Source organism: Elephas maximus, chromosome 25, assembly GCF_024166365.1.
Source record: "Elephas maximus indicus isolate mEleMax1 chromosome 25, mEleMax1 primary haplotype, whole genome shotgun sequence".
In the NCBI taxonomy this organism is placed as follows: domain Eukaryota; kingdom Metazoa; phylum Chordata; class Mammalia; order Proboscidea; family Elephantidae; genus Elephas; species Elephas maximus.
The window spans coordinates 10,981,445-11,005,318 of NC_064843.1; the positions used below are offsets into that span (position 1 = coordinate 10,981,445).

A 23,874-nucleotide genomic window follows, 5' to 3' on the forward strand; every position below is an offset into this window, starting at 1 on the left:
CATTGCTGAGGAAAGACAAGAAAAGGTTGTTGTCGTGTACTATTGAGTTGATTCCGATTCATAAGACCCTACAGGACAGAGCAGAACTGCCCCATAGGGTTTCCTAGGTTGTAATCTTTATTGGAGCAGATCGCCAAGTCTTTTGTCCCACAGAGCTGCTGCGTGAGTGTGAACCACCGACCATTTGGTTAACAGCCAAGTGCTTAACCATTGTGCTATAAGGGTTCCTTCAAAGAAAAGTAGAAAGAAGGAAATGAAAGGAAAACCTTGTATTCTTCCCTGTGAAATGTGAAGCAAGACCATGTGGTGAAGAGAGTAGGACCAAAGAGGCTCAGAACCAAGGATGTCTGTCAGGTTAGGAGCTACGGGCAAACAAGGGGCAGTGGCAGCTCAGGACAGGGTCATAGGCCTCTCCAGGAAGGACAGCACCAGACTCTTCATCTTCTTCTCTCTGAGAGGAACATGTGAGAGAACATTTCTTACCGAGGTGGTGCCCGGGTGTTTTGTGGGTTCTGCGCTTCCAGTTCTGACTCAGTGTGAAGTGTGTCACTCACTGAGTCACCAGCACGACCTACTGTCCCTTCCTACTGTTTTACTTTCCCATGCAGGTAGCAACAGGCAGGCCCCAAGGAGAATGAGGTCATGCCTAAACATGTGGACATAGCCAGTTCTTTCCTGAAGGGTATCAAAAGCCATTTTAATTTCAGAAATAGCCAGTGGTGGATTTCATCCCCATGTCCACGCAGGAGACCCACAGAATTTAATAAAGCAGGTACCAAAAATATCCAGCACATAAACAGAAAACAGGAGCTTGTAATTTCTCAAGGGACAATTCTATGGCAGTTTCCCACACACGCTGTAAAACACAACTTATCTGCTATTTCTCTCTTACACAGGTGATCCACATAGAGCGTAAAGGCACATTTTACCCAAATGATGGATAATAAAGGATTCTTTAAATGGAGGAAAACATGTGATCGGGCATTTAACAATAAAGAATTACAGCAGCTTAGTTTTACAAGCATAACACAGAATTAAAAACTATAAGATACAACTTTGCATATAAAACCAAACCAAACCTGTTGCCATGGAGTCAATTCTGACTCATGGTGACCCTACAGGACAGAGTAGAACTGCCCCATAGGATTTCCAAGGAGTGGCTGGTGGATTTGAACTGCTGAGCTCTTAACCACTGTGAGGTATTTGGCACTGCAATATTTAAATACCTTGAAAAGTTTTCTCAGGGTCAAAAGTCTATAAGACAGTCAATTTCACTTATCCAAAAAGCCAGAGGCCTGAAAAAAAAAAATCTCACATTTCAACATTAATTTATTAACTCATTATTACGACCACTGCTGGCATGTGTGAAAAAGATTCGGACCCCACTCTACTTTTCGGGAAGGCCTAAAACCACCTAAGAACCTTTTAGTTGACAGACCTGAAAGAATAGTATCAGGACTTGTTTTCTTCTATCTCATTTTAAGGTATAACTGCTGCTGATATTTATAGACTGAAAGATAACATTATATAAGTAATAAGTAAAACTCTAATTCACATTTTCATTTTAACATCTTTCACTTCTTACTACTCAAAAGTATGTTTCCTAAAACACAGCAATGCTTACAGCATTCTTCCAAACGCTTCCTGAGAAGAAAGGAATCAGCATCTCAGAACTCACTGAGCTTCAAATGGCAATGCCTACACCTGTATGGGACACCCTGGCGGTATAATGGTTAAGTGCTACAGCTGCAAACCAAAAGGTTGGCAGTTTGAATCCACCAGGTGCTCCTTGGAAACCCTATGGGGCAGTCCTACCCTGTCCTATACGGTCGCTATGAATCTGAACCAACTTGATGGCAACGGGTTTGGTTTTTTTAGTTTACACCTGCATGACCTTTTTATTTGGAAGGCTTCTCATTGTACCTTTTTTTTAACAAGAAAATCTTATTTAATTTTTATTGTGCTTTAAACCAAAACCAAAAACCAAACCCAGTGCTGTCGAGTCAATTTCGACTCATAGCGACCCTATAGGACAGAGTAGAACCGCCCCATAGAGTTTCCAAAGAGTGCCTGGTGGATTTAAACCGCCCACCCTTTGGTTAGCAGCCACAGCACTTAACCACTATGCCACCCGGGTTTCCACTGTGCTTTAAGTGAAAGTTTATAAATCAAGTCAGTCTCTCACACAAAAATTTATATACACCTTCTATATACTTCTAGTTGCTCTCCCCCTAACGAGATAGCACACTCCTTCCCTCCACTCACCCTTTTCGTGTCCATTCCGCCAGCTTCTGACCCCCTCTGCCCTCTCATCTCCCCTCCAGACGGGAGCTGCCCACATAGTTTCATGTGTCTACTTGAGCCAAGAAGCTCACTCCTCACCAGTATCATTTTCTATCCCATAGTCAATGGACCTTTTGATGTGTATTAAATAAACTTAATTTCTTACCCTATAGTTGGGTTGATGTTCGGATCAAAACTGTCTTCCACAAACCGCCACACAATACTCGATTTACCTACACCTGTATCCTGAAAGGGAATGAGATGGTCCAATAAGAGAACGTTTATCTGTCTGCAGATACTGAAAACTATCTGTGGCTTAAGCGGAGGACTTTAGAAAAATCACCTCAAGTATGCAAATTTTAGAAGTTAAGGGATATAAAGGAGACTTTCATAAAAGTTCTGTAATTATTGTTGTTGTTAGTTGCAGTCAAATTGATCTGGACTCATGGCGACTCCATGTGTGCAGAGTAGAACTGCTCCATAGGGTTTTCGAGGCGGTGACCTTTCAGAAGCAGATCACCAGGCTTGCTGTGGGATTTCTGAAGTTTTAAAAAGACATTAAGACTTTTTGAAAAGACCCAGAGTTTCTGCTTAGTGTGAAAAGTGACAAACCCACTTGCTTTTTTGACATGTATAAGCAAATTATGAACTCCAGAAATAGTTCTGAGTAATCCCAGATAAATTCTGGCCGCACCCTATGGCGGGGGGGGGGGCGGGGGGGGAGAACTAGTTGAAATCATTCTCAATCTTTAAGGCGGCAATTTGGGAAATAGAGCATTAACCTCAAAAAGAATGCTTTGAAATGGCAGTTGTCCTGACAATACAGGAAGCTAAAACTTCAACTAGTCTTAGGGGTTTTCAACACGATGGTTAAGTTTCTTAGACTTGAGCCACGCCCCTTTAGCACCCACCTCCCCGCCCCTCCCCCCCCCCCCCCCCGCCGCGCAAAACCACACCTTCACAGAGTAACTCTGCAAGAAGCGTCAGGGGCATCCCACAGGTTAAAAAACAACAAACAGGAGGCTAATATGGCTTGTAAAACCTAAAGACCTGTTACTGCTTTTACTCTGGAAGACTTGGCTAACTCCCAATTCTGAGAAACTATTTAAGAGCTACTTTTAATCTAGGTGCAATGAAAAGGTCAGGAGAACTCCTTACACTTTGGGGGCTGAAAGAGTCAGGGTTCAGGGACTCTGGAACCCCTCCCTGGGCTCCACGAAAGGAACGGGAAGGGTCCCTCCTGCCAACTAGGGGATGCAGCAAGGTGGGCAGGACGGCCAGAGAACGAGAGAGAGGGATCTGCGGGACAGGTAGAAAGTGCCCCCGACACAGGCTGGGGGCACAAGGGATGTGGGTACACCGGGAGCTACCTGGGTCCCCAGCCCCGCCGGCTTGCCGCCCCCGCGGCCCCCCCGGCCCGGCGCGCCACCACTCACCCCCAGCAGACACACTTTGAGCTCCCTCAGCGCCATGGCCCGGGAGCCAGAGCCGCGGGCCCGCCGCCGCCCTAAGTTGAGGAGGGAGAGGCCGGGCCCAGCACCAGCGTGCCCGGCGCCGTCGCCGCAGGACCCAGCCCCGGCCGCCGGGCGTGCAGAGGCAACGACGGCTGCCTGTTCGTCGGCCCTCTGCCCGGCTCGCCCGCCGCCAGCCGCGCCGGGTCCGCCTCAGCAACCGGGACCGTGCCACGGCTTCCGAAGCGCCGCCGCCGTCGCCATCTTGGGACGCCGGTCGGGTCACATGACCTCCCCGCCCACCTCGGCAGCCACCTTCCCGGCGAGGGAGGGGTCTGGCCCGCGCGGAAAAGCTCTCCGGGAGGTGCGGACCGGAGGGGCGGGGCCTGAAGAGGGGCGGGGCCGGAGCAAGAGACCCCGCCCTTTCCCCCGCCCCCTCAGCCTCAGGCCCAGCCCCCCCGGGGCCCCGGCCCCGCCTCCAGGTTTATCTCAAGATGGCGGGTGAGTGGGGTAGGGCTCCCGGGGCGCCGGGACAGCTACCCCTCCCCCTCCCGAGACCACCGCGCGAGGCCTGGGGAGCCCCCTGCCCGCCCGACCCGCCTGCTGCAGCCCCCTTGTAACTACTTGTGTGTGTCTTGGTTTTCAGAGATCCCCTTGTACTTTGTGGACTTGCAGGATGACTTAGACGATTGTAAGTAACAGTTGGGGCGCCTCCGCCCCTCCCTGGGTCCCTCTCACAGAATTCCGGGTGCACGGACCGTGAGGGGTGGCTACGGAGTGGGCCCTCCATGTTGAATCCGGAACAGCGGGACCCCCACCTGCCTTCCTTCCCATGTGGTGGTCCCTCACCCCTGGGGGGGGCAAGCTGAGGATGGGGGGCCGAGCTGAGGATGGGGAGCCCTCTCCCTTGGGGGGAAGGACTTTTGATTGTAGTTGGGAGACTTTTGACTCCCTGTCTCTTTCTCTTCCTCCTCTCCTCCCTCCAGCTGCCCCTGGAGGGGCGGGTTGGGGCCAGTCTCTGGTCCCAGTTGATTGGGGAGAGGCAAGGCACAGCGCCTGGGTGTACCGACTTCCGCCCCAGGGCTTCGCCTTTTCCCTGGGGCTTCTCAGAGTGCCAGGAGTTTGGGAAGTCCAGCTCCATGTGGCCGGCCACAGAGTTGGAGACTTCTCAAGTGTCCTGGCCACAAGCCCAGCTTCATCTCTGATCCCAAGGAGCTCAATGGCCACATGTTTCGTGGGTAGATTTCTTTTCCTGTGGCCCCTCCTGCCCTCCGATTTCTTCAGTCACTTTAGGGGCTGATGTCATCCTGGAAATGAAAGTTCCATTTGCATTTCCTGTCCACTCGATAGACATTTCTTCATCGCCTACTTGTGGGTCAGGCCATGTGCTGGGTGCTTGACGCACAAAGAGGAACCAGGAAGACAGTCTGCCCTCAAGGAGCTCCCAGGCTGGGGGAGCCGGGGTGGGCGATGGGGCGCAGACCTGTGAATAGAAAATTACCGAGGGCTTCCTATGTACCAGGTGTCTGCTTCCTTTCTTCTTCCTTCTCCCCAACTGCAGGTTTCACATAATAGTTGGTGTTTACTGAAAGCCCATCATCTGCCAGGCACAGTGTTAAAACCTTTACACACGCTATCTCTTTTAAAGGGGGCTGCTTTACTAAACCCTCACATGCGGACTGATAAGGCAAGACAAGCCGATAATTAAGAGCATGGGATCTGGGGTCAGATGGCCCGGGTTGAAGTCTAGTGCTGCTATTTACTGGCTGTGTGTTCCTGGACAAGTCAATACACTACTCTGAGCCTCGTCTGTAAAACGGACATAATATTGGCTTACCTCAAAAGGCTTCAGTGAAGGTTAAGTGAGTAAAGGGTTTATAGCACGAAGCCTAGTACAAAATAAACAGTCGGTAAATATTGGCTGGCACGATTGTTATTAATATGATCATTATGGAGCCCTGGTGGCGCAGTGGTTAAGAACTTGACTGCTAACCAAAAGGTTGGTAGTTTGACTCTACCAGCTGCTCCTTGGAAACCCTATGGGACGGCTCTACTCTGTGCTATAGGGTTGCCATGAGTTGGAACCAACTCGACGGCAGTGGGTTTGAATGATCATTATTAACTTTTATTGAACACTGAAGGAGCCCTGGTGACCCAGTGGTTAAGGAATCAGCTGCTAGCCAAAAAGTCAGTGGTTCTAACCCACCAGCCTCTCCGTGGGAGGAAGAGGAGCCTGTCAGCTTCTGTGAAGATTACAGCCTTGGAAACCCTTTGGGGCAGTCCTACTCTGTCCTATAGGGTCTCTGAGTCGGAATCGACTTGGCTTGGTTTTGTTGAGCCAGGTACAACGTAGGCCCCCGGTTTACAGAGCTGAATGTTTCAGCCAGTGGCCACCCTTGAAAAAGAAGGAATGCAGCATTCCTGTTGATAAACAATGTTGAGCTGCCTTCAACGTGGTTTCATATTTGGTATTTGGCCTTGCAGGAAAAGCCGATTTCTGGCTGTTTCAGTTATTCAGCAAATCACCCCAAAACTTAGTGGCTTAAAACCACAGCATTTTATTATTTCTTAAAATTCTGTGGATTGATTAGGTGGTGCTTCTGCCTCATGGAGTCCCAGGTAGGATGGTGGGAAGGCTGGAAGGTCCAAATGGCATCACTCATTGTCTTGGCTCTACCCCATGTGCCTTTTCCACTTGGCTAGGTCAGGCTTCTCATAGCATGGTGACCATAGGATAATTGGACCTCTTTCCTGGTCCAATTGTATGTATGTTAAAAAGGAAGTAAAAGATTATATAGGAAGATGTGAACAAATATTCTGTATTTGAGACATGTAATAAGGAAGGCTTTAAATACTCCTTAGTAGATGGCTGAAGACTTGCTGCCAGAAGGAAGGAAACCACCATTATGGTTCTAACCATACCCATGCCTTGGGTAGGACAGCCTTGGAATCCTCCTGGGACTTCCCCTTATAGGTAGAGATAGGGGCTGTGGGGGAGGGAGGAAGGCCTGTACCTTATAACTACATTATAGTTGGTCTAGCCATAATAGGAGTCCGTCCACACTTCCCCAGTACTTAAGCTGCTGCCCTGGGTTCCACCCTTCCAAAAAAAACCAAACCAGTAGCCTGCAGTCCATTCCAACTCCTGGCGACCCCACGTGTTGCAGAGTAGAACTGTTCCATAGGTTTTTTTTTTTTTTTTAAATAATTTTTATTGTGCTTTAAGTGAAAATTTTACAAATAAGTCAGTCTCTCACATAAAAACTTATATACACCTTGCTACATACTCCCAGTTACTCTCCCCCTAATGAGACAGCCCGCTCTCTCCCTCCACTCTCTCTTTTCGTGTCCATTTCGCCAGCTTCTAACCCCCCTACCCTCTCATCTCCCCTCCAGGCAGGAGATGCCAACATAGTCTCAAGTGTCCACCTGATCCAAGAAACTCACTCCTCACCAGCATCCCTCTCTACCCCATTGTCCAGTCCAATCCATGTCTGAAGAGTTTGCTTCGGGAATGGTTCCTGTCCTGGGCCAACACAAGGTCTGGGGGCCATGACCACCGGGGTCCTTCTAGTCTCAGTCAGACCATTAAGTCTGGTCTTATGAGAATTTGGGGTCTGCATCCCACTGCTCTCTTGCCCCCTCGTGGTTCCTGTCAGGGCAGTCATCAGTTGTAGCTGGACACCATCTAGTTCTTCGGGTCTCAGGATGATGTAGGTCTCAGGTTCATGTGGCCCTTTCTGTCTCTTGGGCTCGTAATTACCTTGTGTCCTTGGTGTTCTTCATTCTCCTTTGATCCAGGTGGGTTGAGACCAATTGATGCATCTTAGATGGCTGCTTGCTAGCATTTAAGACCCCAGACTCCACTCTTCAAAGTGGGATGCAGAATGTTTTCTTAATAGATTTTATTATGCCAATTCCCTTAGATGTCCCCTGAAATCATGGTCCCCAAACCCCTGCCCCTGCTACACTGGCCTTTGAAGCATTCAGTTTATTCAGGAAACTTCTTTGCTTTTGGTTTAGTCCAGTTGTGCTGACCTCTTCTGTATTGTGTGTTGTCTTTCCCTTCACCTAAAGTAGTTCTTATCTACCAACTAATTAGTGAATACCCCTCTCCCACCCTCTCACCCTCCCTCTTCTTGTAACCACAAAAGAATGTTTTCTTCTCAGTTTAAACTATTTCTCAAGTTCTTATAATAGTGGTCTTATACAATATTTGTCTTTTTGCAACTAATTTCACTCAGCATAATGCCTTCCAGGTTCCTCCATGCTATGAAATGTTTCACAGATTCCTCACTGTTCTTTATCCATGCATAGTATTCAATTGTGTGAATATACCAAAATTTATTTATCCATTCATCTGTTGATGGGCACCTTGGTTGCTTCCAGCTTTTTGCTGTTGTAAACAGTGCTGCAATAAACATGGGTGTGCATATATCTGTTTGTGTAAAGGCTGTTATTTCTCTAGGATATATTCCAAGGAGTGGGATTGCTGGATCGTATGGTAGTCCTATTTCTAGCTTTTGAAAAAAAAAAAAAAAAATGCGCCAAATCGATTTCCAAAGTGGTTGTACCATTTGACATTCCCACCAGCAGCGTATAAGTGTTCCAATCTCTCCACAGCCTCTCCAACATTTATTATTTTGTGTTTTTCGGATTAATGCCAGCCTTGTTGGCATGAGATGAAATCTCATTGTAGTTTTGATCTGCATTTCTCTAATGGCTGACGATCGTGAACATTTCTTCATATATCTGTTAGCTACCTGAATGTCTTCTTTAGTGAAGTGTCTATTCATATTATTGGCCCCTTATTTAATAGAGTTATTTGTCTTTTTGTAGTTGAGTTTTTACAGTATCATGTAGATTTTAGAGATCAGGTGCTGATCAGAAATGTCATAGCTAAAACCTTTTTCCCAGCCTGTAGGTAATCTTTTTACTCTTTTGGTGAAGTCTTTGGATGAGCATAGGTGTTTGATTTTTAGGAGCTCCCAGTTACCTAGTTTTTATTCTGCATTCTTAATAATGTTTTGTATACTGTTTTTTGTATTATGTTTTTGTGCATGGCGTGAGGTATGGGTCTTGTTGCATTTTTTTGCAGATGGATATCCAGTTATGCCAGCACCATTTGTTAAAAAGACTGTCTTTTCCCCTTTTAACTGTTTTGGGGCCTTTGTCAAATATCAGCTGCTCATATGTGGATGGATTTATGTCTGGATTCTCAATTGTGTTCCATTGGTCTATGTATCTGTTACTGTACCAGCACCAGGCTGTTTTGACTACTGCGGCGGTATGATAGGTTCCAAAATCAGGTAATGTAAGGCCTCCCACTTTGTTCTTCTTTTTCATAATGCCTTATTTATCCAGGGCCTCTCTCCCTTCCATATGAAGTTGGTGATTTGTTTCTCCATCTCATTAAAAAATGTCGTTGGGACTTGGATTGGAATTGCATTAAATGTATAGATGGCTTTAGGTACAATACAGATTTTTATAATGTTAAGTCTTCCTATCCATTCCATAGGGTTTTGAAGGCTGTGACCTTTCGGAAACAGATCACGGGCCTTTCTTGGGTCCTGCCCTTCATCCTTATGGTATGGCATTTGGGAGGCCTTATCACGCACTATTGACAAGAGAACCCTGAAGTCTCGTCACTGACTTCCTGTTCTCTTGTGCTCTTTGCTGTGTCCACTTGAGGCAGATGACTGGACTCACTCTGTTTAATTCCTTTAGCTGGAAAGGGTGCGATCACAGGAGCTGTCTCATGGCTGGTGTGAGGATTGCGTGAGATAATATCTAGCCCAACGCCTGGCACAGTATTATATCCCGTGACTTTATCAACATCACCATCATCATTGCTAGGCTTTTTGTGTTGGTGTTGAGAATATGCACAGCAAAACATACAGCAGTTCAACAGCTTCTGCATGTACAACTCAGTGAGATGGATTATATTCTGCGGGTTGTCCAACCATTCTCACTTTCCTTTTCTGAGTTGTTCCTCCCCAATTAGCATTAACTCACTTACCCCTAAGTTTACTACCTAATCTTTCTAGTTGCTATTGTCAGTTGGATCCCATATAGATCTTAAAACAGAGCGTAACGCTTAAGGCAGACATTCTTTACCGTTGTTGTTGTTAGGTGCCATTGAGTTGATTCCAACTCATAGCGACCCTGTGTACAAACAGAACAAAACACCGCCTGGTCCTGCAGTATCTTCACAATTATTGTTATGCTTGGACTCACTGTTGTAGCCACTGTCAAGAACAGTCAGTCCTTTACTAGTTAAACTAAACTATTGTTTGGTTTTAAGAAGACTTCAGGGGATATTTTTGGTTTAAAGTTTAAAGATTATCTCAGGGCAATAGTTTCAGGAGTTCATCCAGTTTGCTAGGCTTTCATATGAGATTTTCCAGTTCATTGTATTTGTATTTCACAAATGATAAAACTGAGATTCAGAGAGGTAAAGTAACTTCTCCAGTGTGGCACAGCTCGTAAATGATAGCATTAGCACTCAAACTCTGGTCCTTCTGTCTCTTGTTCTTTTTATTACCCCACACAGATCGACCACACAAATATTCCTAGCCCAGTGGTAGGGGCCTGGATGTCAGTGTGGGCGATACTGTATCTCTATTCTTCTTGGGCGTTTTTGTCTAAATGGCAGGGTGATATCTGCATTTAGACTGTAAGTCCCTTCCTGCAGGGATGCAAACCGGGCGTCTTGTGCCCCAAGGTCCCGCCTGACCTAGGTGTCCAGTTAATGTATCACTGTTCACAGGAACGGATTACGAGGCTCGTCTGATGGACTTTGTGATTCTTGATTAGATTTCGCTGACTTCAGAAAGCAGCCATAATGAATGGGTGTCTTGTTTTTTAAATCATTCAGAGTCTTTGAGCCATCGCAGCATAGAAAAGATTTAATTTTAGAGAATTGGCTTGCTGAAACAATCTAAATTCCTTCTCTGAGAGCAGAAAGTGTCTAGGATGGCTTGGCATATAGGTCTTGGTATTGGATCACACATGGAAGGTGGAGCTGTATGGGTCTGTTCCTAGGGGCTTAAAGACCTCTGACTGGGTTAGTTTAGAGCGTATGGAGACCCTAGAGATATTACTGTTGGTAAGAAAATTGAGTTATGGTATTGGTGAAGAATATTGAATATACCATGGACTGCCAGGAGAACAAACAAGTCTGTCTTAGAAGTACAGCCAGAATGCTCCTTAGAAGCGAGGATGGCAAGCTTCATCTCATGTACTTTGGACATGTTATCAGGAGGGACCAGCCACTGAAAAAGGACATCATGCCTGGTAAAGTAGAGGGTTAGTTAAAAAGAGGAATACCCTCAATGAGATGGACTGACACAGTGCCTGCAAAAACGGGTTGAAACATACCAATGATTGTGAGGATGGCACAGGACCTGGTAGGATTTCTTCAGTTGTACATAGGGTCGCTATGAATTGAAATCGACTCGACGGCACCTAACAGCAACAGCAACAAGGTTTACTTGGTTAATTAGGATGTAAATGTGTGCTAGTGATAGGTGAAAAAAATGATGTATCTTTATAGAGAATAAGACATCTATCAACAAAATACAATGTGTGTTGATATTTGAATCCTTAGGTAAACCAGCTATAAAAAGATGTTTTTGAGACAACTGGGGAAAACTGAACTTGGCCTGGGTATTAGGTACTATTTAGAATTAATTTTGTTGTATGTGATAATGCTGTCATGGTTTTGTTCCAAGGAAAAGGCGCTTATCTGTTAGCAATGCCAAGAAGCATTTATGGGTGAAATGATTTGATGGGTGAGGCCTGCTTTCAAATACTACACCGAACGATCGACGAAGAAGCTGGCAGAGATGGATTGATGGCAAAAGAATGGTAGAACGTTGAAAATCGTTGAAGCTGGTTGTTGGGGACGTACAGATTTATTATCCTCTTTTTCTCTATTTTTGTGTGTATTTGAAAAATTCTATAATGAAAAGTTATTTATTTATTTATTTTAATGAGTTAAATGTTTCATGTATGATCAAGTACCTGCAGGAACAGCTGGAGGCTGGGTTTCAGTCCTAAAGTCTGCTGCAAAGATGTTGTAAAATGTGTTTATTTTTAAGAGACTGACTCAAAGAGTATGTTAATATTGGGGAACAGTGTACTTCTTTTCATATGTTTTTTTTTAAGAGGCACCTATGGAAGAACTTTGAAGAGGGTATACTTTTATTGATAAGAAAAGGTAAACTCCAAAACCAAACTCATTGCTGTCAATTCTGACTCATAGCGGCCCTGCATGACAGAGTAAAACCGCCCCATAGGGTTTCCAGGATGGTAATCTTTATGGAAGCAGACTGCCATGACTTTCTCCCACAGAGCAGTTGGTGAGTTTGTACTGCTGGTCTCTCAGTTAGCATCCAAGTGCTTAACCACTGTGCCACCAGGGCTCCAGTGAGAAAAGCTAGGTGCCACCAAATGATATCTGGATGTTTGTAGGAAATAGGATTAGCTTAGCTGGTGGAACATAGGTAGATTCTTGGAATCTTGATGCCAGAAGGAGCAGTGTCTGTTCAAGCTTGAATGAAAGAAATCAATCCTCCAGAGCATAAAACAGCCCATCTCACCTGCCTACTTATTGCCAGGTTTTTAAAAATGTTCTGCTCAAGGACCACTACCGAGCCGTGTGCCCCGAAAGCAGAGAAACTTCATTAATTTGAGCCCTAAACCAAACCATTAAACTTTTTTCTCTGAATTATAAACTTCAATCAAAGATGGTCAGTTTTTTAAATATAAACATTCCTACGAAGTGAAATAGTTTGAACAGGATCTAGTTAAGTATTCTAATACTTGCAAAATACCACAGAGCCCAGAAGTCAACCAGTTGCCATTAAGTTGATTACGACTCATGGTGACCCCATGTGTATCAGAGTAGAGCTGTGCTCCACAGGGTTTTCGATGACTGATTCTTCAGAAGTAGATTGCCAGGCCTTTTTTCTATGATGCTTCTGGGTGGACTTGAACCTCCAACCTTTTGGTTAGCAGCTGAGCGTGTTAACTGTTTGCATCACCCAGGGATTCCCCAGATGTTAAACTGTTTTCTGAATCCAAGGCAGCCAGTTTTATTTTAGGGCCGGAAGGTCTCTGTTGAAACTACTCAACTCTGCTGTTGTGGTATGTCTTAGTTATCTACTCCTGCTATAACAGAAATACCACCACTGCATGGCTTTAACAAAGAGAAATTTCTTCTCTTGCAGCCTAGAAGTCTGAATTCAGGGTTTCAGCTCCAGGGGAAGACTTTGTCTCTCTGTCGGCTCTGGGGGAAGGTCCTTGTCATCAGTCTTCCCTAGTCGAGGAGCTTCTCAGCACAGGGACCCTTGGTCTAAAGGATGTGCTATTCTCCTGGCTCTTGTTTCTTGGTAGTATGAGGTCCCATGTCTCTCTGCTGGCTTCTTGCTTTTATATCTCAAGAGGTTGATTTAAAACACAACCTAATCTTGTAGATTGAGTCCTGCTTCATTAACATAACTGCCGATAATCTCACCTCATTAACATCGTAGAGGTAGGATTTATAACGCGTAGGTAAATCACATCAGATGACAAAATGGTAGACAGTCACACAGTGCTGGGAATCATGGCCTAGCCAACTTGACATGCCTTTTGGGGCGGGGGTGCGCAGTTCAATCCATAACATGGTATGAAAGCAGCCTTAGACAGTAGGTAATTGAATGGGTGTGGCTGTGTTTCAGTAAAGCTTTGTTTACAAAAATAGGCAGTAGGCCAGATTTGGCTGGGTGGATTGTAGTTTACCCACCCTTTTCGAAATCAAACTTGATTTCACTTGATTAGCATCTCTAATTCTGTTGGTTAGGTGAGCCAGCCAGACATAGTATATTTCATACTGGCCGTAGGTAGAACATCCTGGCTTTTTACTAGGACAACCCCTGTTTTGTTGACTAGCCCTTGGCAAGCTGCTCAGCCTTCACATCTCATTTTCCCTGTCTGTGTGTTGGGGATCAAAACATGTACCGATTTCCTCCCAGCGGGATGAGGGTGGCAAGGAACAAAAGAGTCAGCGTGGTGGAGCCGAATCGACTTGTTTCCCTCTGATGCGCGTAATGCATTTTACTGTTGTTGCTTCGTATTTTCCATTTCCTGTGAGGCAAACAGATGAACATCAGAAATTCCCAGAAATTATCTTTTTTTTTTTTTTTAAAAGCTTGAAATGGCTTTCTTTCTTCATCTCAAATTAAGATCTTCAAAACAGAAATTTTGCAGCAAAACCCAGCGAATGAAAGAGAAAGGGTTTGGGCTTTTGTCTCAAGCCTGCTGGGAAAAAAATCAGAAATGAGGGCAAGTGGTTGGTTTCCATGATTGGAAAATCCTTTGTCCACGTAACAGATATTTCTCCAGCTCCTCCAAGAGGCCAGCCCCACGCCAGGTGCTAGGGATATCGGGATGAATAAGAAAGATGGTTTGTCAAGGGCTCCAGCTGCAGCATGAACAAAGAGCTGGGGTACTCGGTCTGCCACGTGTAGGACGAGCAGGCTCCTGTCTAGGGCTGGGCTGAGGGCCCTCTGCCCTGCGTGTGAGAAGGCAGAGCTGAGAGAGCCTGGTGTGTGGGGGCCTGGTGAGAAGGCAGAGAGTTGGAAACGAGGGGTGTATGGGAGAGAAGGGCTATATGGGGTGAGAGAGTTGGAGCCCTTCAGTGAAGACTGCTTCACTCAGCCAGGGGCTTGGGCTTAATCTGGGAAACAGCAGGGTGTCCCTATATGTTTTGCTCAGGCTTGGGAAAGCAATCCAGGCAGTGGTACAAAATCAAAAAACCAAAGCCGTTGCCGCCACATCAATTCCAACTCATAGTGCTCCTATAGGGCAGAGGAGAACGCCCTACAGGAGTTCCCAGGCCGAGATGTTTACAGAAGCAGGCTACACGTCTTTCTCCCGTGCAGTGGCTGGTGGGTTGTAACCGCTGACCTTTCGGTTGGCATCTGAGCACTTTAACCACTGCGTCACCAGGGCTCTGTGTAGCATACAAGCTACCATGAATTGAGGACTCATTCATGGGGTCACTGTAAGTCAGAATCGACAGCAACTAACAATGACGGTAATATGCCAAGCTCTGTTCTGAGTACTCCTAGTATTTGGCTCAAGTATAAAAATCCTACAAGGCAAGCATATTTAACCCCATCTAACAGCTAGTGAGGCTCACTAAGGGCCCAGAAAGGCTAAGTAACTTGCCCAGCTAGCACGTGGTGGAGGTGGAATTTAAATCCAGCAGTCTGACTGCAGAATTTACGCTCTCAGCCGCTGCACTTTGGAGGATGCATCATTCATTCGTTAAGGACTAATATTCATTATGTCTCAGGTGCTATAGTGAGCATTATAAACGTAGAGGTGAAGAAAACAAACCCAGTATCTGCTCTCATGGAGCTTTCAGTCCAGTGACAGAGACAGACTTAAACAAGGAAACATAAATAAACAAGGTGATTTCAGGTTGTGGGTGCTGTGAAGGATTTGTCACAGGACCAAAACAAAAAAATCCCAAACCTGTTGTCACTGAGTCGATTCCGACTCATAACAACCCTACAGGACAGAGTAGAACTGCCCCATGGGGCTTCCAAGGAGTGGCTGATGAACTTGAACTGCCGACCTTTTGGTTAGCAGCCGTAGCTCGCTGTAGCTCCTAACCGTTGTGCCAAGTGCCAGAACAGTGTCGAGTGGGTGGGCGGGGGTCCTGCTTGGCATTGGGTGGCCAGAGAAGGCCTCTCTGATGCTCCAAGGGTTGACATTGAGTTGATTTGAGGAACAAGATGGAGGTGGTCCCGTGAAGAGCCTGAGGAATCATCCATGGCAGAGCCGACAGCAAGGGCTGAGGCTCTGAGGTAAGAGTGAGCTCATCTAGAAAGCAGGCCTGTGTCTGGAGTGCAGTGAGTGATAGACAACCAGGGGAGTGACTAGAGCTGAGTTATGTTTTAAAGAAGGGCTGGATGGTGGAGAAACAAGTCAGAGCTGGGAAGACCAACTTGTTCAGAGGTCCAGGCAAGGGGAGTGGGTGTGAGAGCAGGGGATGAAATTGATAGGTATTTCCGATGGTCAGGGGATAGTCAACTCAGAGACGAGACATGTCCTGGGGGAAACTTTCTTTTGATGACTCCTCTCCCTTCCACCGAGGCTGGGTTGGGTGGCCCTTTGTGTTCCCTGCACACCCTGCACTCACCCCCATGGCAGCATTTAACATAGTGTACAGTCAGTTGGCTGTTACTTGTCCACTAGGCTGGGTTCTGTCTACCTTTGGATCACTAAGGTCTATCATAGTGAATAACACATGATAGATAAAGTACAGGAAGCATGGTACATTTCTGGGGCATGGGGTAGAGTGGTGGAGTTAAAGTTTTCCATTGAGACAGTGACTTTTAAGGTGCTTGTAGGAGACTCTGGTGGCACCATCCAGGAGGCCATTGACAAACCCCCTTGTTGGGTTCTGGAGTACAGTCAGGACCAGAGGTTAGATTTGAGAGCCATTAGTGGTCCATGACAGGAGCCCCTGGGTGACGGGAACAGTTAGTGCTCAACTGCTAGCTGAAAGGTTAGCAGTTGGAACCCATCCAGAATCACTTAGGAAGATAGGTTTGGCAGTTCTACCCTGCACACAAAAGGTCACCATGAGTTGGAATCGACTTGAGGGAAACAACAGCAATGGTCCATGGCAGCTGGAGCCCTGGGAGTAAATGAGAGCATCAGAAGGTGGGTGATGGAGAAGTTAAGCAGTGGGATCCCTGGGTGCTGGCAGCTTCTAGTAGTTGGCCGCAGAAGAGCAAACTGCCTGGAGCTAAGAAACCAGAAGCCCTTGAAGCCAAGGTTTTGTGTAGGGTGACCGTCTATGTCAGTTGCCACAGCGGAGTCAGCTAAGAGGAGGACAGAAGACAGGCCGTGGGATTTGGTGGGGAGGAGGTCTTCAGTGACTTCAGTGAGAAATTCTGAAGAGCAGAAGCCTGATGGGACAACACTGGGAGTGAGGAAGTGTAGCATGAAGTTCAGTATTTCAGTGAGCACCACTGTATTCCAGGCGCTGGCTGGACATTGGGAACTTGGGGGAATGGTCACTGCCCTTTGGGGCTCAGAGCCTAGCGGGAAGAAGGAACCAGAGGAGTTGCAGTCGGTTGCTTCTCTTCTTGGATGGAAGAGCCCAGAACAAATTCATATTATTTATACTACTACGAAAACCTTAAAAAAAAAAAAAAAAAAAGAATTTGACCGAGCAAATTCCACTCCTGGTTATATGCCCAACAGAAACAAGAATATATGTAGCACTACTCTTAACAGTCAAAAACTAGAACCTACCCAGATGTCCATCTTGAGAACAATGGATAATTGTGGTGTGTTTGCACAATGGAAAACTATGCAACTATAAGAATGAGTGATCTACAACTCTACTCAATGATAAGGGTGAATCTCACAAACATAACAACAAGCCAGAGAAACTAGACGAAAAAGGTATATACTGTGTGATTCTGTTTTTATAAAGTACAAAGTCCAGGTGGTGAGACTACAGGAAAGTGGTTACCCTTGTGTGTGTGTGGCAGGGGTGGGGAGCGCATAGTAAGTGGAAGCGAACATGAAGGGGTTTTGGAGATGCTCAACGATGGTTAATTCAATTTGTTGATCTGGGTGCTGGTGTGTTCATTTAGCTAAAATTCATCATGTGGCACACTATTTTCTGTGTGCTTTTTGGTACGTATGTTATACTTCGATTTCAAAGAAGGATTTGAGACAGCTTAAATGATGAAGAATTGATTAAAATCAGGGCAAAAGGGTGACCATAACTGTGGGCTCCGGTGAAGGAACCTGAAGAGAACAGAAATGATGACTGGTGGGGTTGGATTGTAGAGATAGGGAGGAGTTTGCTCCTTTCTAGAAGGAGGAAGGCGACCTTCCTGGCAGTTTGACCAAGGTGGCCAGTAGAGAAATGACTTTATTTTACTCAGCATTGCTTGATTGAAATATTTTGAACACGGGGAAGATACAGACCTAGGTGCACATACACTCAACCCAAAGATTGCTTTTCTTTTGCAACATTTTTTTTTCTTTTTAAATCTTCCCTAAGACTGACAGAAGTCATTGCATTTTTAAGTAATATTGTTCCACTCTTTAATACTATATCAGTTTGTACCACCCTCACCCCACCTTCTCCAAGCCTACCCACCCCCCCCCCGCCCGCCAGTGAATTGGCAAAAAAACTTGAGTTGTGTAATATCAAAATGGAGCATACCCCACACTGCTGTGAGCTGCACCGTGTTTTCCTGTCAGGTAACCCAGCAAATGTTTCTTGTCGACCATCAGTGTAAAAGGCAGAGTCATAAATAATGACAGGTTTTGGAAGCAGTGATTAAAGCCACAAATCAAAGAGCAATTTCCATGTATGCATGGTGTAGAAAGGACAGCTGCTCATGAATTAAGTTGATCTTTTCAGCCAGCCCATTGGCGTAGTGCCAGTAATAACCATCAGTAGCCCACAAAGATTTGCAATACAAAACATTATGCATCGGACTGATCTGCGTATATGAGACCTAGTAAATCAGTGTGGGTCTTGTTAGAGAATGACATTTATACAGAGAGTTTGCCTGTGCAACTTGCTGTTAAAATTTAGTTAAATCAACAAGAATCTGCCGTGTGTGGATACCCACTTCCCCCCAAAAGCTGGTGAAGAATCGGGTGTTTTTTATCTTTTACATGGGTCAGGTTTCTCTAGTCTGTTAGAAATAGTGCCAATTTAGGAGTATGCATTGGTAATTGTAAGTCCCTTAGTGAGAAAAAACTAAACCACACAAAACAAAACAAAAACCGACTCCTGGTGACCCTACAGGACAGAGTAGAACTGCCCCATAGGGTTTCCAAGGCTGTAATCTTTATGGAAGCAGGCCGTCACAGCCTTCTGCCTTGGAGCAGCTGGTGGGTTAGAACTGCCCACCTTTCGATTCGCAGCTCAGCGCTTAAGGAATGCACTATCGAGGGTCCTTATTATGAGAATAAACCACCAAACCAAACCTGTTGCTGTCAAGTAGACTTCGACTTGTAGCGACCCTATAGCAGAGTAGGGTTTCCAAGGAATGGCTAGTGGATTTGAACTGCCGACCTTTTGGTTAGCAGCCGAGCTCTTAACCACTGTGCCACCATATTATAGCTGACTCTAATTCCCTCAGAATCATTTAAGGCCTTCCAAAGACTTAGCTGTTATTCACCAAAGACTGGGTAATGAGAAAATGTAAAAAATTACCAACTACCTATGTTCTACATGAATACATTCTGCTGTTTTTTTGTTTTGTTTGTTTTTAAAGTACAGATTTTGCAAATGAGGCTCAACTCCCTCTTGGTCCCTATCACCAGTCTTCTGAGATTTGAGATGGACATAGTGGGCCACATCTATCATATTCTCCCATCCAGTGTCCCCTAGTGCTGTGTCAGAGACGGGATATTGGATTGTATGGATAATTGGTCTGGCCCAGGGTCGTGTATCTCACGTAGAGTTATGGTGACAAGATGACATGGTGAATGGAGAATCGTAAATATTGGGAACGCCTAGAGAACGGTTCTTAATGAAAGTGCTTGCTGGGGCAGACGTGCCCTACCATGCTGCCTCTGTCTCCGGCTCTGTCATGTCTGGTCCCATAAAGGTATTTCATTGTGTATGTTTTATCTTGTTTATTTTTTCTCACCTTTCCACTTAAAACCAATTACAGTGTGGCCACTCGGTCAGGACCTGGTGGCTGTGTGAACCAGTCAGAGGCAGCGGGCACCCAGTGTGTCTTCATCTGCTCCTTCTTTCATCTGGGATGTCCTTTTTCCCTTTCCCAGATCTACTCTCTCCTCTAGGTAGTGAACTCCTACTTGATCTTCAAGGCCCAACTTAAGCATCACTTCTTTTTGAGGGAAGCCTTCTCTGGTATCATCCATCCTTTTTCAAACAGAACGTTGTTTTCTTCTAGCTTGTTTGTACCTGGTCCCTGTGGCTTTGGCCACAGTGGCATTGCGGGTTGTTAAGTATATGACTATCACATTCCTTTGGGAACTTTTGAAGTCCAGAGGCCATGTCTTCCTCATCTATGAGTGTCAAATATTTTGTTTAATATTGAATTATGGTTCACTGTGCTTATGTAAAGGAGCCCTGGTTATGCAGTGGTTAAGAGCTTGGCTGCCAACCGAAAGTTGGGCTGTTCAAACCCACCAGCTGCTCTGCAGGAGAAAGATGTGGCAGTCTGATTCCGTAAAGATTACGGCCTTGGGAACCCTATGGGGCAGTTCTACTCTATCCTATACGGTCACTATGAGTGAGAATCAACTTGTTGGCAAGGGATTTTTTTTTTCAAGGGTCATTATCTAAAGAAGCCCTGGTGGTCCAGTTAAGAGCCTGGCAGCTAACCGAAAGTTTGGTGGTTTGAATCCACCATTCTCTCCGAGGGAGAAAGATGTGGCAGTCGGCTTCCATAGAGATTTACAAGATTGGAAAGCCTATGGGCAGTTCTACTCTGTCCTACTGGGTCGTCGTGAGTTGAAATCGACTCGAAGGCAAGAGTTTGGTTTGTTTTGGGGTTTTACCTAAAGTTAACCATGGAGTGAAGAGAGTTTGTTCAAGGTGGGTTTGCTGTTAGCATGCTTTCTGTTTTTGTTATGTTACTGGATCTTTTGAATCTTTTCTTGATGCACAATAACCAGTAAAGCTTCTTTCCTTTTCTTTTTTATTAGATTATATCTACTGTATTTTTAAAAATGTTTATTTTTGGTGATAATATTCATAGCAGACCCCATACCCATGCAACCATTTCTACATGTACAGTACAATGACATTGCATTCTTTTTTCTTCTTTTCTAAATTTTATTTATTTTGCTGTTGAAAATAAACAAGTAAAATATACATCAGTACAACAGTTTCTACATGTACAACTTGTGACATTGATTACATTCTTTGAGTTGTGCAACCATTATCACCCTCCTTTACTGACTTGTTCCTCCCTTATTGATGTAAACTCACTGCCCCCTAAGACTCCTATCTAATCTTTTGAGTTGCTGTTGTCAGTTTGATCCCATGTAGATAGTTCTTAAAACAATGTAATGCTCAAGGCAGACCTTTGTTGCTAGTTAACCTAAACTAGTTGTTCAGTTTTAAGTTGACTTCAGGGAATATTTTTGGTTTAAGGTTTAAAGCTTATCTCAGGGCAATAGTTTCAAGGGTTCATCTACCCTCTGTGGCCAGGGGTTCATCCACCCTCCCTGTCTCCAGAAAGTCTAGAGTCCATGAGAATTTGAAATTATGTTCTACATTTTCCCCCTTTTGATCAGGATTCTTCTATGGAATCTTTGATCAAAATGTTCAGTAATGGTAGCTGGGCACCATCCATTTCATTTGGTATCATGGCAAAGGAGGCAGTTGTTCATGGAGCCAGTTAGCCACACATTCCATATCTTCCTCCTGTTCCTGACTCTTTTTCTTCCTCTGTTGCTCCAGGTGAGTAGAGACCAATTCTTGTGCCTTGGATGGCCTCTTGTAAGCTTTTAAGACCCCAGGCACTATACAACGAAGTTCGTAGGAATTAGAAGAGATACGCCAAATACATTATTAGGCCAATTAACTGGGATGTCCCATGAAACCGTGACCCTGAACCTCCAAACCAAGGAAGCAAATCCCATGAGTTGTTTGGCTTTACAAAAGCAGCCACAACAGCTACTCTTTTGTTGTTGTTGTAAATACATCTATCTTACAACTTTTGCCAATTCACCATTTTACAGATGTGGGACTTATTGACAGCAGTTTACAATAATCGGCTGTGCAATGCTACCCTTAACCAATGCAATTTTTCCATCGCTGTGAAACCACCTTTTCCCACTCCCTCCCGCCCCTGGTAATCACTAATAAATTTGTTCTGTATACATTTGCCTTTTCTTATCTTTTTATTGAGGCCTGGTGGTGCTCAGCAGCTAACTGAAAGGTCAGTGGTTTGAACCCACCAGCCACTCCTCGGGAGAAGGATGTGGCAGTCTGCTTCTATAAGGATTTACAGCCTTGGAAACCTTATGGGATAGCTCTGCTCTGACCTCTAGGGTTGCTATGAGTCAATGCCAATGGGTTTTGAGTTTGTCGTTTTATATAAGGGAGGTCATGCAATATTTGTCCTTTTGTGGTTGGCTTATTTTGCTCAGCATAATACCTTCAAACTCCATCCATACTGTAGCATGTATCAAGGCTTCATTTCTCCTGCTGGCTGAGTAGTATTCCATAGTATGTACGTACCACATTTTGTTTATCCATTCGTTCACTGATGGGCATTTAGGTTGTTTCCACCTTTTGGCTATTGTGAATAGTGCTGCAGTGAATATTAGTGTACAAGTCCATTTTTGAGTTTCTGCTTTCAAGACTTTTGGGTATATACCTAGGAGTGGAATTGCTGGGCCACATGGTAGTTCTAACTAGTTTTTTGAGGAATTGAAACACTGTTTTCCACAATGACTGTACCATTTTGTATTCTTAGCAGTAATGTATAAGGGTTCTAATTGCCCCACATCCTTGCCAATGTTTGTTATTGTGTGTGTGTGTTTTTAATCTTAGCCATCTTGTTGTTGTTAGGTGCTGTTGAGTAGGTTCTGACTCATAGCGACCCTGTGCACAACAGAACGAAACACTGCCTGGTCCTGTGCTAGCCATCTTAAAAAAAGAAAAGTGGGAGTGAAATGGCATCTCTTTGTGGATTATGATTTGCGTCTCTCTTATGGCTAATGATGCTGAGTGTATTTTAATGCATTTGGTGGCCATTTGAATGTCCCCTTTGGTGAAATGTCCGTTCAAGTCCTTTGCCCATTTTATGATTGGGTTACTTGTCTTTTCATTGCTAAGTTGTCAAAGTTTTATATATATTTGGGTTATTAGATTCTTGTCAGATATATGGTTTCCGAAGGTATTATCCCAGCCAGTAGCTTGTCTTTTCACTTTTTTTGGTAAAGTCTTTTAATTTTTATGAGGTCCCATTTATTTATTTTGTCTTTTGCTCTTTGTGCTTTTGTTATCATTTAGATCATCCATTGTTGAAAGCTAGGCCTGACATCATTGCCCCTGCTTATTCTTCTAAGAATTTTATGATTTGAGCTTGCAGGTTTGGGTCCTTAATCCATTTTCAATTTGTTTTTGTGTGTGGTGTGAGGCATGGATCCTGTTTCATTTTTCTGCATGTAGAAATCCCATTTTCCCAGTAACATTTATTGAAGAGACTCTTCTTTCCCCATCAAATGGACTTAGCACCTTTCTCAAAAGTCAGTTAACCGTAGATATGTGGGTTTATTTCTGGACTCTCTATTCTGTTCTATTGGTCTGTGTGTCTATTGCTATATCAGTACCAGATGTTTTGATTACTGTAGCTGTATAGTATGTTTTCATCTTTTCTGATAAAGAAATGGAGTAAAAGAGCTGAACAGAAGTATTATAAGGAAATGTGCAAAGACCTAGAGTTAGAAAACCAAGAGGGAAGAACGCGCCCAACATTTCTTAAGCTGAAAGAACTGAAAATTTAAGTCTCAAGCTGCAATATTAAAGAATTCTACAGAAAATGTTAAACAACCTAAACGAAAACCAAAAACCAAACCCAGTGCCGTCGAGTCAATTCCGTCTCATAGCGACCCTATAGGACAGAGTAGAACTGCCCCATAGAGTTTCCAAGGAGTGCCTGGCGGGTGTGAACTGCTGACCCTTTGGTTAGCAGCTGTAGCACTTAACCGCTGCACCACCAGGGTTTCCTTAAACAACTTAGGAAGCGTCAAAAGAAGATAGAGGGAATTTACAGAGTCACTGTGCCAAAAAGAATTGGTTGACTGTCAACAATTTTAGGAGGTAGCATATGATCAAGAATCTATGGTACTGAAGGAAGAAGTCCCAGCTGCACTGAAGGCATTGGTGAAAAACAAGACTGCAGGAAATTGATAGAATACCAGTTGAGATGTTTCAGCAAATGGATGCTGCTCTGGAAGTGCTCACTCGTTTATGCCAAGAAATTTAAAAGATAGCTACCTGGCGAACCAACTGACAGAAATCCATATTTGTGTCCATTCCAAAGAAAGGTGATCCAACAGAATGCGGAAATTATTGAATAATATCATTGTTATCACACACAAGTAAAATTTT

The 23,874-nt window shown here is 44.7% G+C and overlaps 2 protein-coding genes across 7 annotated transcripts in view; one reads left to right on the forward strand and one right to left on the reverse strand.

Annotated features, from left to right (window-relative positions):
* The window catches only part of RAB22A (RAB22A, member RAS oncogene family), a 63,990-nt gene extending 59,959 nt beyond the window's left edge, over window positions 1-4,031 (reverse strand). For both annotated transcript variants that reach the window (XM_049870073.1, XM_049870072.1), the window contains exons 1-2: window positions 3,720-4,031; window positions 2,450-2,529 (exon numbers count right to left, since the gene is read on the reverse strand). In XM_049870073.1, the coding sequence (XP_049726030.1) occupies window positions 2,450-2,529; window positions 3,720-3,755 (116 nt within the window). In that variant the 5' untranslated portion in view covers window positions 3,756-4,031. The remainder of the gene's footprint in view (window positions 1-2,449; window positions 2,530-3,719) is intronic.
* Window positions 4,032-4,182: 151 nt separating this feature from the next.
* Window positions 4,183-23,874, forward strand: part of LOC126067813 (serine/threonine-protein phosphatase 4 regulatory subunit 1-like) — a 107,190-nt gene continuing 87,498 nt past the window's right edge. For 3 of the 5 annotated variants that reach the window (XM_049870061.1, XM_049870064.1, XM_049870066.1), the window contains exons 1-2: window positions 4,183-4,235; window positions 4,381-4,425. In XM_049870061.1, coding sequence (XP_049726018.1) covers window positions 4,229-4,235; window positions 4,381-4,425 — 52 coding nt within the window. In that variant the 5' untranslated portion in view covers window positions 4,183-4,228. The remainder of the gene's footprint in view (window positions 4,236-4,380; window positions 4,426-23,874) is intronic. The other 2 variants (XM_049870062.1, XM_049870063.1) reach the window with 1 other exon arrangement.